Source organism: Phacochoerus africanus, chromosome X, assembly GCF_016906955.1.
Source record: "Phacochoerus africanus isolate WHEZ1 chromosome X, ROS_Pafr_v1, whole genome shotgun sequence".
In the NCBI taxonomy this organism is placed as follows: Eukaryota; Metazoa; Chordata; class Mammalia; order Artiodactyla; family Suidae; genus Phacochoerus; species Phacochoerus africanus.
Genome location: NC_062560.1, coordinates 121,213,995 through 121,225,254, shown reverse-complemented (window position 1 = coordinate 121,225,254; position 11,260 = coordinate 121,213,995). Strand labels below are relative to the sequence as shown.

Sequence of the window (11,260 nt, the reverse complement as noted above, 5' to 3'; positions counted from 1 at the left end):
CTTAACTGATCACAGAAGCAACACTTCCCAGAAGAATCATTAACACCTTAAGAACTTGCTGGTATTCCTCTTAGAGAAATGCTACATTCACATTTTTTTGACCGCCAGAGTACAAATACATTTTCGCAATTAAGATACACTGAATGATCTGTTGATACCTGGATACCAAAAGGAAGGCCCATTTGATTTTAAATAGCAGCAAGACAAGTCAGAATAAATGAGGGAAACAATGAAAGTGAAAGACAACTGAGTAGGGCCAAGTTTTATTAGTATTATAATCACTTGTGGTTGGAAGTATTTGATTGACTAAATTTGCCTTTAAACTTAAGGATATCCAGGAGCTTGATGAAATTTCTGGTGCAGTTGTTTTATTTTCCCTGAAGCAGGAAGACACTGTGTATCAGCATAGTTGTATAGTCCCAGTTATACATTTGGCAAAGCCAAGATTACATACAGAGAAACGTTAATAGGAAAGCCATGAGCCCAAGGCAAATCTTTCTCACGATATTTGCATTCATATATTTTAGGGAGAACATGAACTTTGTTTTACTTTCAGTTGCCATAAATAGTACTGGAGTTTTCTTAACACTTTATTTATATATTTACTTCCTTTTTTAAGCTAGAAATTTCCCCTAGTTTACTATTGTTCTACATGGATATATGTAGTTCTAGCAGATAGAAAAGAGACTGAAGGGCTAAAGAATCCTTTAGCATTTTTAAAGAGCAAACCGTTTTAGGAGTTCCCGTCGTGGCGCAGTGGTTAACGAATCCGACTAGGAACCACGAGGTTGCGGGTTCGCTCCCTGGCCTTGCTCAGTGGGTTAACGATCCGGCGTTGCCGTGAGCTGTGGTGTAGGTCTCAGACGCGGCTCGGATCCTGCGTTGCTGTGGCTCTGGCATAGGCTGGCAGCTACAGCTCCGAATCAACCCCTAGCCCGGGAACCTCCATATGCCGCGGGAGCGGCCCAAGAAAAGGCAAAAAGACAAAAAAATAAAAAATAAAGAGCAAACCGTTTTATATTAATGTATCCATTTTAAGAAGCTGAATTTTAATCACCAATAAATTTCTGTCACTGTTATTAATTGTAATTTACTGATATTCTAGCTGTACTTGTTTTCATTTTCCTATCTCCATACCTATATGAAAAAGAATATTCCACAGTTATTGCAGTCAAATATAGCCGACTCTCAGAACAGTTTCTAAAGTTAAATAAAGATAGGCATTTAAATCATCTGATATTTACTGTCCAAATCTGGCCTTTTCAACAATCACAGTCCTCGGACTGTGCATTATATTTTCAAGTAAAAAAATTTTTTTTTGCTCATTCTATTGAATCTTGTTAACATTTATAGTAAAGGACAAACAATTCCTCTATCCTGATAAAATAGGTTGTAGCTTACTGAATCCTTTGCATTTGAATAAATGCCAGCTTGTTTTGGTGTCCATTACCACTTTCAAATTGTATTATAGGATATCAGGCAAATGTGAATTCTTAATTGGCGGGATGGGTTGTGTTCAAATGTAAAGAGTTGAAGGATTTTTGTACAACATACTCAGCTGTTACCTATGGAGGAAACAAATTTCACCTTACTAAGAGGAGCTGCACAAGTACATATGTTGTTATGGATGGGTTCTTTGCTCTTTCCTTAAGCTATGCTATTTCCTAATGGATTTCACATTGAATACAGCAAATTTTACCACTGCTGCCCCCTCGATTTCTGCTTCTAGTTTGTTTTTAAAAGAGAAGAAGATGAAAAATTTAAGGGCAATGAAGAGTGGGGGTGGAGAAAGGGTTTTTATGAAAGACGCAATTTTCCCAAATTCATAAAGAAATATGCCTGCATATCCATATCTATTTAAATATTCATTTAAATACTGTATGTGCATCTCTGTATACCTACCAGGCTCAGCAAACATTTGCATGAATATATCCTGAAGGCACCCTCCATGAAATGACAAATAAAAAAAGTGAAACCTATACGAATATATACTACTGATAATATAGAAGGTAGGACAGTATCCACAAATAATGTAATAAATTCTTCACTCATCAGATTTTTTGGTCCAGATTTGAGGCCTTTAAACATCAACCAATTATGGTAAATGTTTAACTGTAGGACTTCAGGCAGAGAGCCAAATTCTGGTTTCAAAGCTATTGCTAGTTTTAAAGAGTTTTTCATTTTTAAGCAAAAGCATTTCTGGGGACTGGCTATACCCTATTGTGGCTGGAGCTACCGGAATCTGAATAAGTGGATTAGGCAGAACATAGGTCCTAAAGAATTGGGCCCTGCAGTGTTACCTGAAATGTCCTTGGGAAATACTTCCATTTATAACTTAGCTCTATTTACCTAAAGCCAGTTTATTCCCACAGACACAAAGTAAAGAGAGTTGTTTTTCTTAGCCAAGTACCTTAAAAAACAAACAAACAAACAAACAAACAAAAACAGCAACGGTTGGGGAAGGGGAGGAAAAACGACCATTTCAGCCTTTTCAGGTTAAGAAAGCCCGGTATTTGAAACACAAACATGATAGCCAAACTACCTCGCTCCCTCACATGTACATTTGCTTGCTTACTAAGCTTATTAACTGAATTACCGCTCTACCTGAAACTGCTTTCAACATTAGCCCTTCCTCAGGGTACCCCTACCCTCCAGTGGAAGCATTAACACGTGGGGCCTGGCCAATCCACACGCTGAATTTGCAACCTCCCGTTGTCTGAGATTGCCCGAGCCCTTTGGGTGTAGATATGACAATGAGGGGGGCTACTCAAGTGACTTTTGTTAGTCCATTTCGTCTCCTTTTCTGTCTCCCCAAGTTATCGCATAGGTCTCTTTCCTTCTTCTCTTCCCAGACTCTTCCGCACAACCCCAAAGCTCCAAACCTCGTTCCTTCCCTAAAGTCTCCCATTCACCACCACCCTCCGCAACCTAAGTCCCCTCCCGGCCACCACCAAAGCCTGGAGAAGTGGAACGCACACAATGCCTCCCTTATAGGGCTTGAGCTGGGAACTGGGCATGCTCAGTAGCCAAAGCAGTTTTTTTTTTTTTTTTCTTCTTTTGGTCGCAAGTGCGGCATCTCCCTCAGTCCCACACCTCTCTTCCCTCTATCCCTGTCCCCTGTCCCCATCCCCCAGCCCCCTAATCAACCCCGCTTAACCCGTTCCACACCGAAGGCTCGAAGAGTTCTGAGGTGAGGGCAATTAACCCGTCCCCTAATCCCACGAAACAGTCTCACTTTGGGCTAGAGCTTCACACTTTTGCCTTAAAGCCCCCAGCCCCTTCCGCGCAGACAGGTAGGAGGAGTGCGAATACTACTGGCTCCCAGGAAACTGGTCCCAAGGAGCCTCCTGCAGGATCGCCCGCTACCGAAGAAGTATTCTCGGAACCCTCTGTTCTGCGGGGTGACAATTAGCCAAAGGTACCGTACCCGCGATACGAAGCCCAAGTGCGATTGTTGCCTTTGAATGTCATTGTTGTTGACTCACCCCCCTCGGTCCTGGAATTATTCAATTCCGCGTAGACTCGACGCCCCTATCTACTCCCTCGACCCCCCTTCCCCCAGGCTCTCCGCTGTTTCTTTGGCTTTGCCAGGGTTCTTGGTTGCTCTCTCAAAGGAACGCCCCGGGTGTGTGTGTGTGTGTGTGTGTGTGTGTGTGTGTGTGCGCGCCTTCGTTCTCAAGGGACTGGGGGAGGAGTGTGCGTGTATGTGGTGGGGGAGGATGGAGGCTGGCGCACCCGCGTTAGGGGACTGGGGTCTCCACGCGTGAGGAAAGGCGTCGCTCCTCTCTTGGGGGTGTTTTAGGCAAAAAGAGAGGGGAATGCCAGGAGGAAAGTGCGCTGTCTTTCCCGGTGTGTGGTTAGAAGAGGAATCAAGTGGGGGTGTCTGGGCGGGGGCTTGGGGGAGGCCTCGGGAATGTGCGGGGGTCGAGGTATTTGAGTATCGGGAGGGAGGGTTACGTGTGTGACGGGGGTGGGGGGAGGGACGGGGCGGGGGCGGGGATTCGGCGCTTGTATGTAAAGGTGCAGCCCGTGTGCAAGGGGCTGGGTGCGCGCGCGGTGTCTGGCCGGGTGCGCGCGCGCGCGCGCGCCGCTGCTCGCCTGCTAGCCTGCGAGGGCTGCTGCTTGGGTTTGACGGGCAAGCGGGCGCGGAGGAGCTGGAGCCTAAATCACATAGAGACCATCACCGAAACTGCAGCGCGGATCGCTGCGCGGCGGTCCCTGCGAGAGCCGCCGAATTCCCGAGGTGGGTGAATCTCCAGCGGGGGCTGCGAGAGCTGCACCGACAAGCGCTGCCTCTTCCCCCAGCTCGGCTCGGCAGCGCGTGTGTGTGTGTGTGTGTGTGCGCGCGCGCGCGCGCGTGCGCGCCGGGGGGGGGGGAGGCAGATAGCTTATTATTTTTAGTTTGGGTCGTGTTAGTTTGGGGCCGTCTCAGTGGCCAAAGCGGCCGTAGTGGCTAACTCCCTCCCTCTCTGCGCGCCTGTTCGCTTGCCCACGGCGCGGTCGCAATTCCCTGAGGACCAAAAGAATCCGGTGTCCTTAGCATCCCTGCCCCCCGGGCGGCTGGGGAGGCAGGGAAAGTGTCCCGGTCTAGGGCGATGAGGGCTGTCGGGTCCGCTGCTCTGGGCTGGGCTTTGTTTTCTGCGCCCCCCTCTCAGGCACTTTAGGCGGACCTGGATCTGGGGCTCCGAGCAGTGGCCGCGAGCTGGTCGGAGATTGCTGGCATCCAACAAGCCAGGGAATACGAGAAAAGCCGGTGGGTAACTCTAAAAGCCCTGCAAAGCCGGGCAAGCGCTGGCAGCGCGACTTTGCAAGATGCCCAAATGTTGAGCTGATTTCTGGCTTGGTGACAGCAGCATTATGTGGCTGCTTGGCGTGGGGTGGGGGTGGATGGTGTAGGGGTGGGCGCTCTGGGGGAGCCTGGGCCGCCACTCTCGGCCACCGAGCCGCGGGGTCACTCTGCCGGTGACAAGCGGGGCCAATGACGCGTAAGTGGCTATCACCCTCGTGGCCTGAGCTGGCCATCTCTTCCCCTTCCACCACCGCACACCCGGGTCTATTAGAGGCCGCTGGAAACTCCAGCAGCTGCCCCTTGTGGGATGGGAGCGCGCGGAGAAATGTGTGCGCAGCGGGGCTGAAGGCCCCTCAGGACATCCCAAGCGGTCCCCATCTCCACTGCCCGGCCCACGAGGCCGCCGCTTCGGCCCGAGTCTGGGAGGGAGCTGCGTGCGGGCTCCGGGCACCGAGATGCGGCAAAACATTGCGGTACGCGCCATCGCCAGCAGCTCCTCCAGCCGCGTCGCCGCCAGCCCGAGGTAGCGCACGGGGGGCGGCAGGGACCGCGTCCCTTCGCAGAGCCCTCCACCCGCGCCCTGAGCGGGCGGCTGGAGGTTTCTTGTGCCCGCTCCAGGGAGCCACCTCGGCCCATCCTCCTCGGTCGATGGTCCCCTGCAGGCCCCCTCCCTCCGCCTGGCTAGGCACTCCGGTTGCTGCCCGATGTGTGGTAAGGCTATAGGTTTGTGCAGCCCTGGCCGGCCTGGGAGCCGGACGTCTGGTGGGGCACAGAGCGAGCGATCGAGAGAGACGGCGGGTGGATAAAGAAACCTGCCACCCTTGTCAGCCAAAAGAGATGGCATTTGGTACCCAACTCATACTTTGTGGGTTTGTCTTCTCTCTTTTTGCTTTTCCCCCCTGATTTTAAAACGTACGTGTTTTAGTGGTACTATGTGTGAAGAGGTTTCTTTCCCGTACATTCAAAGCCCTTTACCCCTTTTTCTTGCTCCCTTCTCCTAAGCTCTTTTTCTTCCTGCCCTTTCAAGTCTCTCTTCCCTTCTCTCCTGGGCAGATTGACTCTCCTTCTCCTTTGCTTGATTCCCCCAGACCCCCAGCTGCCTTTGGCTTCTGTTTCACACGAACTGCATTTGGGAACTTCCTAGCTCGTCCTTGGGCTTCCCCCCCGCCCCCCCGCCGCCCTTGCTACTTAAAGTAGAAATTACGAAGAGGAGGGCAGCTCCTTATTCAATTTCAGATCTGTTCATACTCCTGGTTCTTGTTTTTGTACTGAATTCAAGTATTCTATTCCGGGTTGGGCTTAGTGTGGTTGCTTTTTAATTTCTTTGGGGGGAGGGGTGCGGGGGTAGTAACAAGAAATGACTCTAAGGAACCAGCGTAGCTGTTGAGAACTACATCTGTAGGGAGGACAAAAGAGCATGTGAAATGTTGATTTTACAATGAAAGTTAGTTTGGATGATGTCATACTTTAAAATTATGACTTCTTTCTGCACGGCCAATCAAGCTATCACCGTAAATAGGGGAAATGCACGTCTACACCGCAGCCAAGGAGCATCAGGGCAGTGCTGGATGTATTCTGAATCAAACTACTCAAAAATGCAAATCTTCATGGGTCGTGCCTAAGGGATTGCCTACTTTGAGGGTGTTCTGCTTTAGCACTAGCTGATTCCTAAGTGGGCAAAATAAACAAAGGAATTTCTGTGTGACACTTCTTCCTTTGCATCATTCCATCATTGTGTGTTCCTGGGTAATCGGTTTATTTAATTAATATTTGGTGGTAACCATATTGAAATTGCAGCCCGCTTCCCATTCAAGATGGAAAAGACTCACATGGCTAAAATTGCATCAGTAAAATGCACAGTGCTTGTTGTTCCTTTTAATCTTATCCATGAAGCATTGCCTGTATTTGTATATGCTTGCAGTATGGAAGGAATTGGCAGTCAGGGGTTAATTTGCTAAGCTTGAAACTCCACTAAGTGATTCTTGAGTTGTTTATAGACAGGGACACAGGGTGGTAAGAGTGGGAGGGGGGGGTGTTTGGAAACTGATGATTTTAGGAAAAACATTTGCTGTGCTAAATGTATCTGGTGCTGCAGATAAAGCCACTCTGGGATTATAGTGTGTGAACTCCTCTTCCTCAGCAGTGGCAGTCTGTGGTCCAAGTGAAGGAGATAGGCATCTGAACCAAATGTCAGACGGACCCGGGTTCAAAATGGCACATAAAGGAATGGGAGGGGACCAGGTAGGCAGGAAAGCCAGTTCCTGGCTCAGCACTGCAGGAGCAAGCAGGTTTTCTCTCTTGCTTTGGAGGACCCAGAGAAAAAAGGCTTCCTTCTCCATCCCCCCTGACGCTCCTTTTGGGAGATGACAGAAACGAGATACCATTTCTTTACCTGAAACTCACATTTAGTCATATCCTACTCAGCTATTTTTCTTGAACCCAGAAGGGCCATCTGTGGTGTGTGTGTGTGTGTGTGTGTGTGTGTGTGTGTGTTTTACATGGTGTAGAGCAGTGTACAGGAGTGAACTGATTTGTGTCAGTGAGCTTACCTCTGGCCTGAAGCTCAAGCAAGTATCTTTCCTGGGTTTTCTCCACCTTGATCTTTTGACTGTCCCCTCTCCAGCAATCCAGTCGCCTGGCTGCCACCCTCCAAGGAACCCAGGGCTCTCCTCTCTTCTGTGCTTGGCTCCCTATCAAGCTGAAGCCTAGAGAGTAGACATTTACAAATGGAAACACCTTTGTAGTGCTAACAACTACATGGGATCAGTCCTTAGAGCTGCCAGTAGGAAGCTTAAGGTCTGTGTTCAAGGGTAGAATTTGGTGGCCCAAGTGAAGAAAATATTTTCAGATTGTTAAGATTTAAGCATGATCAACAATCTTTTGTTGTTTTTGTTGTTTTCTGCATGATCTGCACATGCTAAATCTGTGTGAACTACAGGCATGGAAATAAAACATGGTATTTTTGGTGGTTCTTGTTCCACTGAGTGTAAACACTTGGAGTTTTGAGGCCTGAAAAAGACAAGGCTAATAATTACAGCTATGTGTTCACTATGGTATGATTTAAACACAAATACTTTTTCAAGTAATGATCATTGAAAGACTATTTTCTTTTTATTTTTTAGATTATTTCTCTTTATTCAGAAGCATAACATTGTTTGCTGATTGCAAGAAGATGTTTCTTTGGCTCTTTCTGATTTTGTCAGCCCTGATTTCTTCAACAAATGCAGATTCTGACATATCGGTGGAGATTTGCAATGTGTGTTCCTGCGTGTCCGTTGAGAATGTGCTCTATGTCAACTGTGAGAAGGTTTCCGTCTACAGGCCAAATCAGCTGAAACCCCCTTGGTCTAATTTTTATCACCTCAATTTCCAAAATAATTTTTTAAACATCCTCTACCCAAATACATTCTTGAATTTTTCACACGCAGTCTCCCTGCAGCTGGGAAATAATAAACTGCAGAACATTGAGGGAGGAGCCTTCCTTGGGCTCAGTGCATTAAAGCAGTTGCACTTGAACAACAATGAATTAAAGATTCTCCGTGCTGACACTTTCCTTGGCATTGAGAACTTGGAGTATCTCCAGGCTGACTACAATTTAATCAAGTATATTGAACGAGGAGCCTTCAATAAGCTCCACAAACTGAAAGTTCTCATTCTTAATGACAATCTGATTTCATTCCTTCCTGATAATATTTTCCGATTCGCCTCTTTGACCCATCTGGATATACGAGGGAACAGGATCCAGAAGCTGCCCTATATCGGGGTCCTGGAACACATAGGCCGTGTGGTCGAATTACAACTGGAAGATAACCCTTGGAACTGTAGCTGTGATCTGCTGCCTTTAAAAGCTTGGCTGGAGAATATGCCCTATAACATTTACATAGGAGAGGCCATCTGTGAAACTCCCAGCGACTTATATGGAAGGCTTTTGAAGGAAACCAACAAGCAGGAACTATGCCCCATGGGCACAGGCAGTGATTTTGACGTGCGGATCCTGCCTCCGTCTCAGCTGGAAAACAGCTACACCACTCCCAATGGTCATACTACCCAGACGTCCTTGCACAGATTAGTGACCAAACCACCAAAAACGACAAACCCTTCCAAGATCTCTGGCATTGTGGCAGGCAAAGGCCTCTCCACGCGCAATCTCAGCCAGATTGTGTCTTACCAAACCAGGGTGCCTCCCCTGACACCTTGCCCGGCCCCTTGCTTCTGCAAAACCCATCCTTCGGACCTGGGGCTGAGTGTCAACTGCCAAGAGAAAAACATCCAGTCCATGTCTGAACTGATGCCGAAACCTTTCAATGCCAAGAAGCTGCATGTCAATGGCAACAGCATCAAGGATGTGGACATCTCCGACTTTGCTGAGTTTGAGGGACTGGATCTGCTTCATTTAGGCAGCAATCAGATTGCAGCCATCAAGGGAGACGTGTTCCACAACCTCACAAATTTACGCAGGCTCTATCTCAATGGCAACCAGATTGAAAGACTCTACCCAGAGATTTTTTCAGGCCTCCATAACCTACAGTATCTGTATTTGGAATACAACTTGATTAAGGAAATCTTAGCAGGCACCTTTGACTCCATGCCAAATTTGCAGCTCCTGTACTTAAACAATAATCTCTTAAAGAGCCTGCCAGTTTACATCTTCTCTGGAGCCCCCCTGGCGAGACTGAACCTGAGGAACAACAAATTCATGTACCTCCCGGTCAGCGGGGTCCTGGATCAGCTGCAGTCCCTTACACAGATTGACTTGGAGGGCAACCCCTGGGACTGCACTTGTGACTTGGTGGCGTTAAAGCTCTGGCTGGAGAAGCTGAACGACGGGATCGTCGTGAAAGAACTGAGGTGCGAGACCCCAGTGCAGTTTGCCAACATCGAGCTGAAGTCCCTCAAAAATGAAATCTTATGTCCCAAACTCCTAAACAAGCCATCAGCGCCCTTCACGAGCCCCATCCCTGCCGTGACATTCACCACCCCGCTGGGGCCCATCCGAAGTCCTCCTGGTGGTCCAGTGCCTCTGTCCATTTTAATCCTCAGCATCTTAGTGGTCCTCATCTTAACTGTGTTTGTTGCTTTCTGCCTTCTCGTTTTTGTGCTGAGACGAAACAAGAAACCTACCGTCAAGCACGAAGGCCTGGCGAACCCTGAGTGTGGCTCCATGCAGCTGCAGCTGAGGAAGCATGAGCACAAAAGCAACAAAAAAGACGGACTGGCCACGGAAGCCTTCATCCCACAAACCATAGAACAGATGAGCAAGAGCCACACCTGTGGCTTGAAAGAATCCGAAACCGGGTTCATGTTTGCAGATCCTCCGGGACAGAAAGTCATGATGAGAAACGTGGCTGACAAGGAGAAAGATTTGTTGCATGTGGACACCAGGAAGAGACTGAGTACAATCGATGAGCTGGACGAGCTATTCCCCAGCAGGGATTCCAATGTGTTTATTCAGAATTTTCTGGAAAGTAAAAAGGAGTACAATAGCATAGGCGTCAGCGGCTTCGAGATCCGCTACCCAGAGAAACAACAAGACAAAAAAACCAAGAAGTCATTGATAGGGGGCAACCACAGTAAAATCGTCGTGGAACAAAGGAAGAGCAGTGAGTATTTTGAACTGAAGGCAAAACTCCAGAGTTCCCCCGACTACCTACAGGTCCTTGAGGAGCAGACAGCTTTGAACAAGATCTAGGTCATGCAGTTTTACTTCATACAGAGGACATTTATTTAATGATGAAAGTGCCTTTTGTTGACTCCTAACTTCCAAATACTATATTATCAACAGGCATAGAGGCAGGTGTTTCCAAGGCTGTCTCATTAACTGTAGCTGCAAAGATATGTCCGGTAGAAGAGACTTTCCTTAATAGATTTTACTACATAAAACCTATACTGTGGAGTCCTGTGGGGATACTGCAAACTCTATTGCCAAAGGGATGCTTTATATACATAATACACTGAATTTAACCTCAAGAGGCAAATCTGTTTTGTACCCCAGTGCAAAACCTTCGTCTCTTTGTGCTTTGTGAAAGCAAACTCAAGAAAACTGGTACTGGTGTTTGTACCACAGCTGGGTCCTTCATCTTGCACGTAGATTCAGTTGGTAGAACTGGAGTAATCCTTTTGATTTGTGGCATTGTAACAACTCTGTGTAAAGATTCTCTGAAAAGTAAAAAAAACAAAAAAAACAAAAAAACAAAACAAACAAAAAAAAAGCATGCAAAGAGAGAACATTCGATAGTATTTGTAAATCGGTAAACTTTATGGCCTGCATCTTGAAAACGCTGGATTTATAATGTTAAATTGTGCAGATATTTGTTGAAAATATACCATGCATTACATAACTATAAAATAAATTTGAACACTTTAAGCATTATCTGTCTATATGTAAAACCTAAAAGAGAAAAAAAAATCAACGTGAGTTACATAGCGTTTGTGGTGATCTGAAGAAATACGTGATGTTTATCAGAATTAAAC

General features: G+C 47.2%; 1 protein-coding gene across 1 annotated transcript; it reads left to right on the top strand.

Annotated features, from left to right (window-relative positions):
* Positions 1-7,898: 7,898 nt before the first annotated feature.
* Positions 7,899-10,962, top strand: SLITRK4 (SLIT and NTRK like family member 4). Its single transcript, XM_047765166.1, has one exon. It carries the CDS (start codon positions 7,962-7,964, stop codon positions 10,476-10,478), a length of 2,517 nt encoding a protein of 838 aa, XP_047621122.1. The 5' UTR covers positions 7,899-7,961; the 3' UTR covers positions 10,479-10,962.
* Positions 10,963-11,260: the final 298 nt, after the last annotated feature.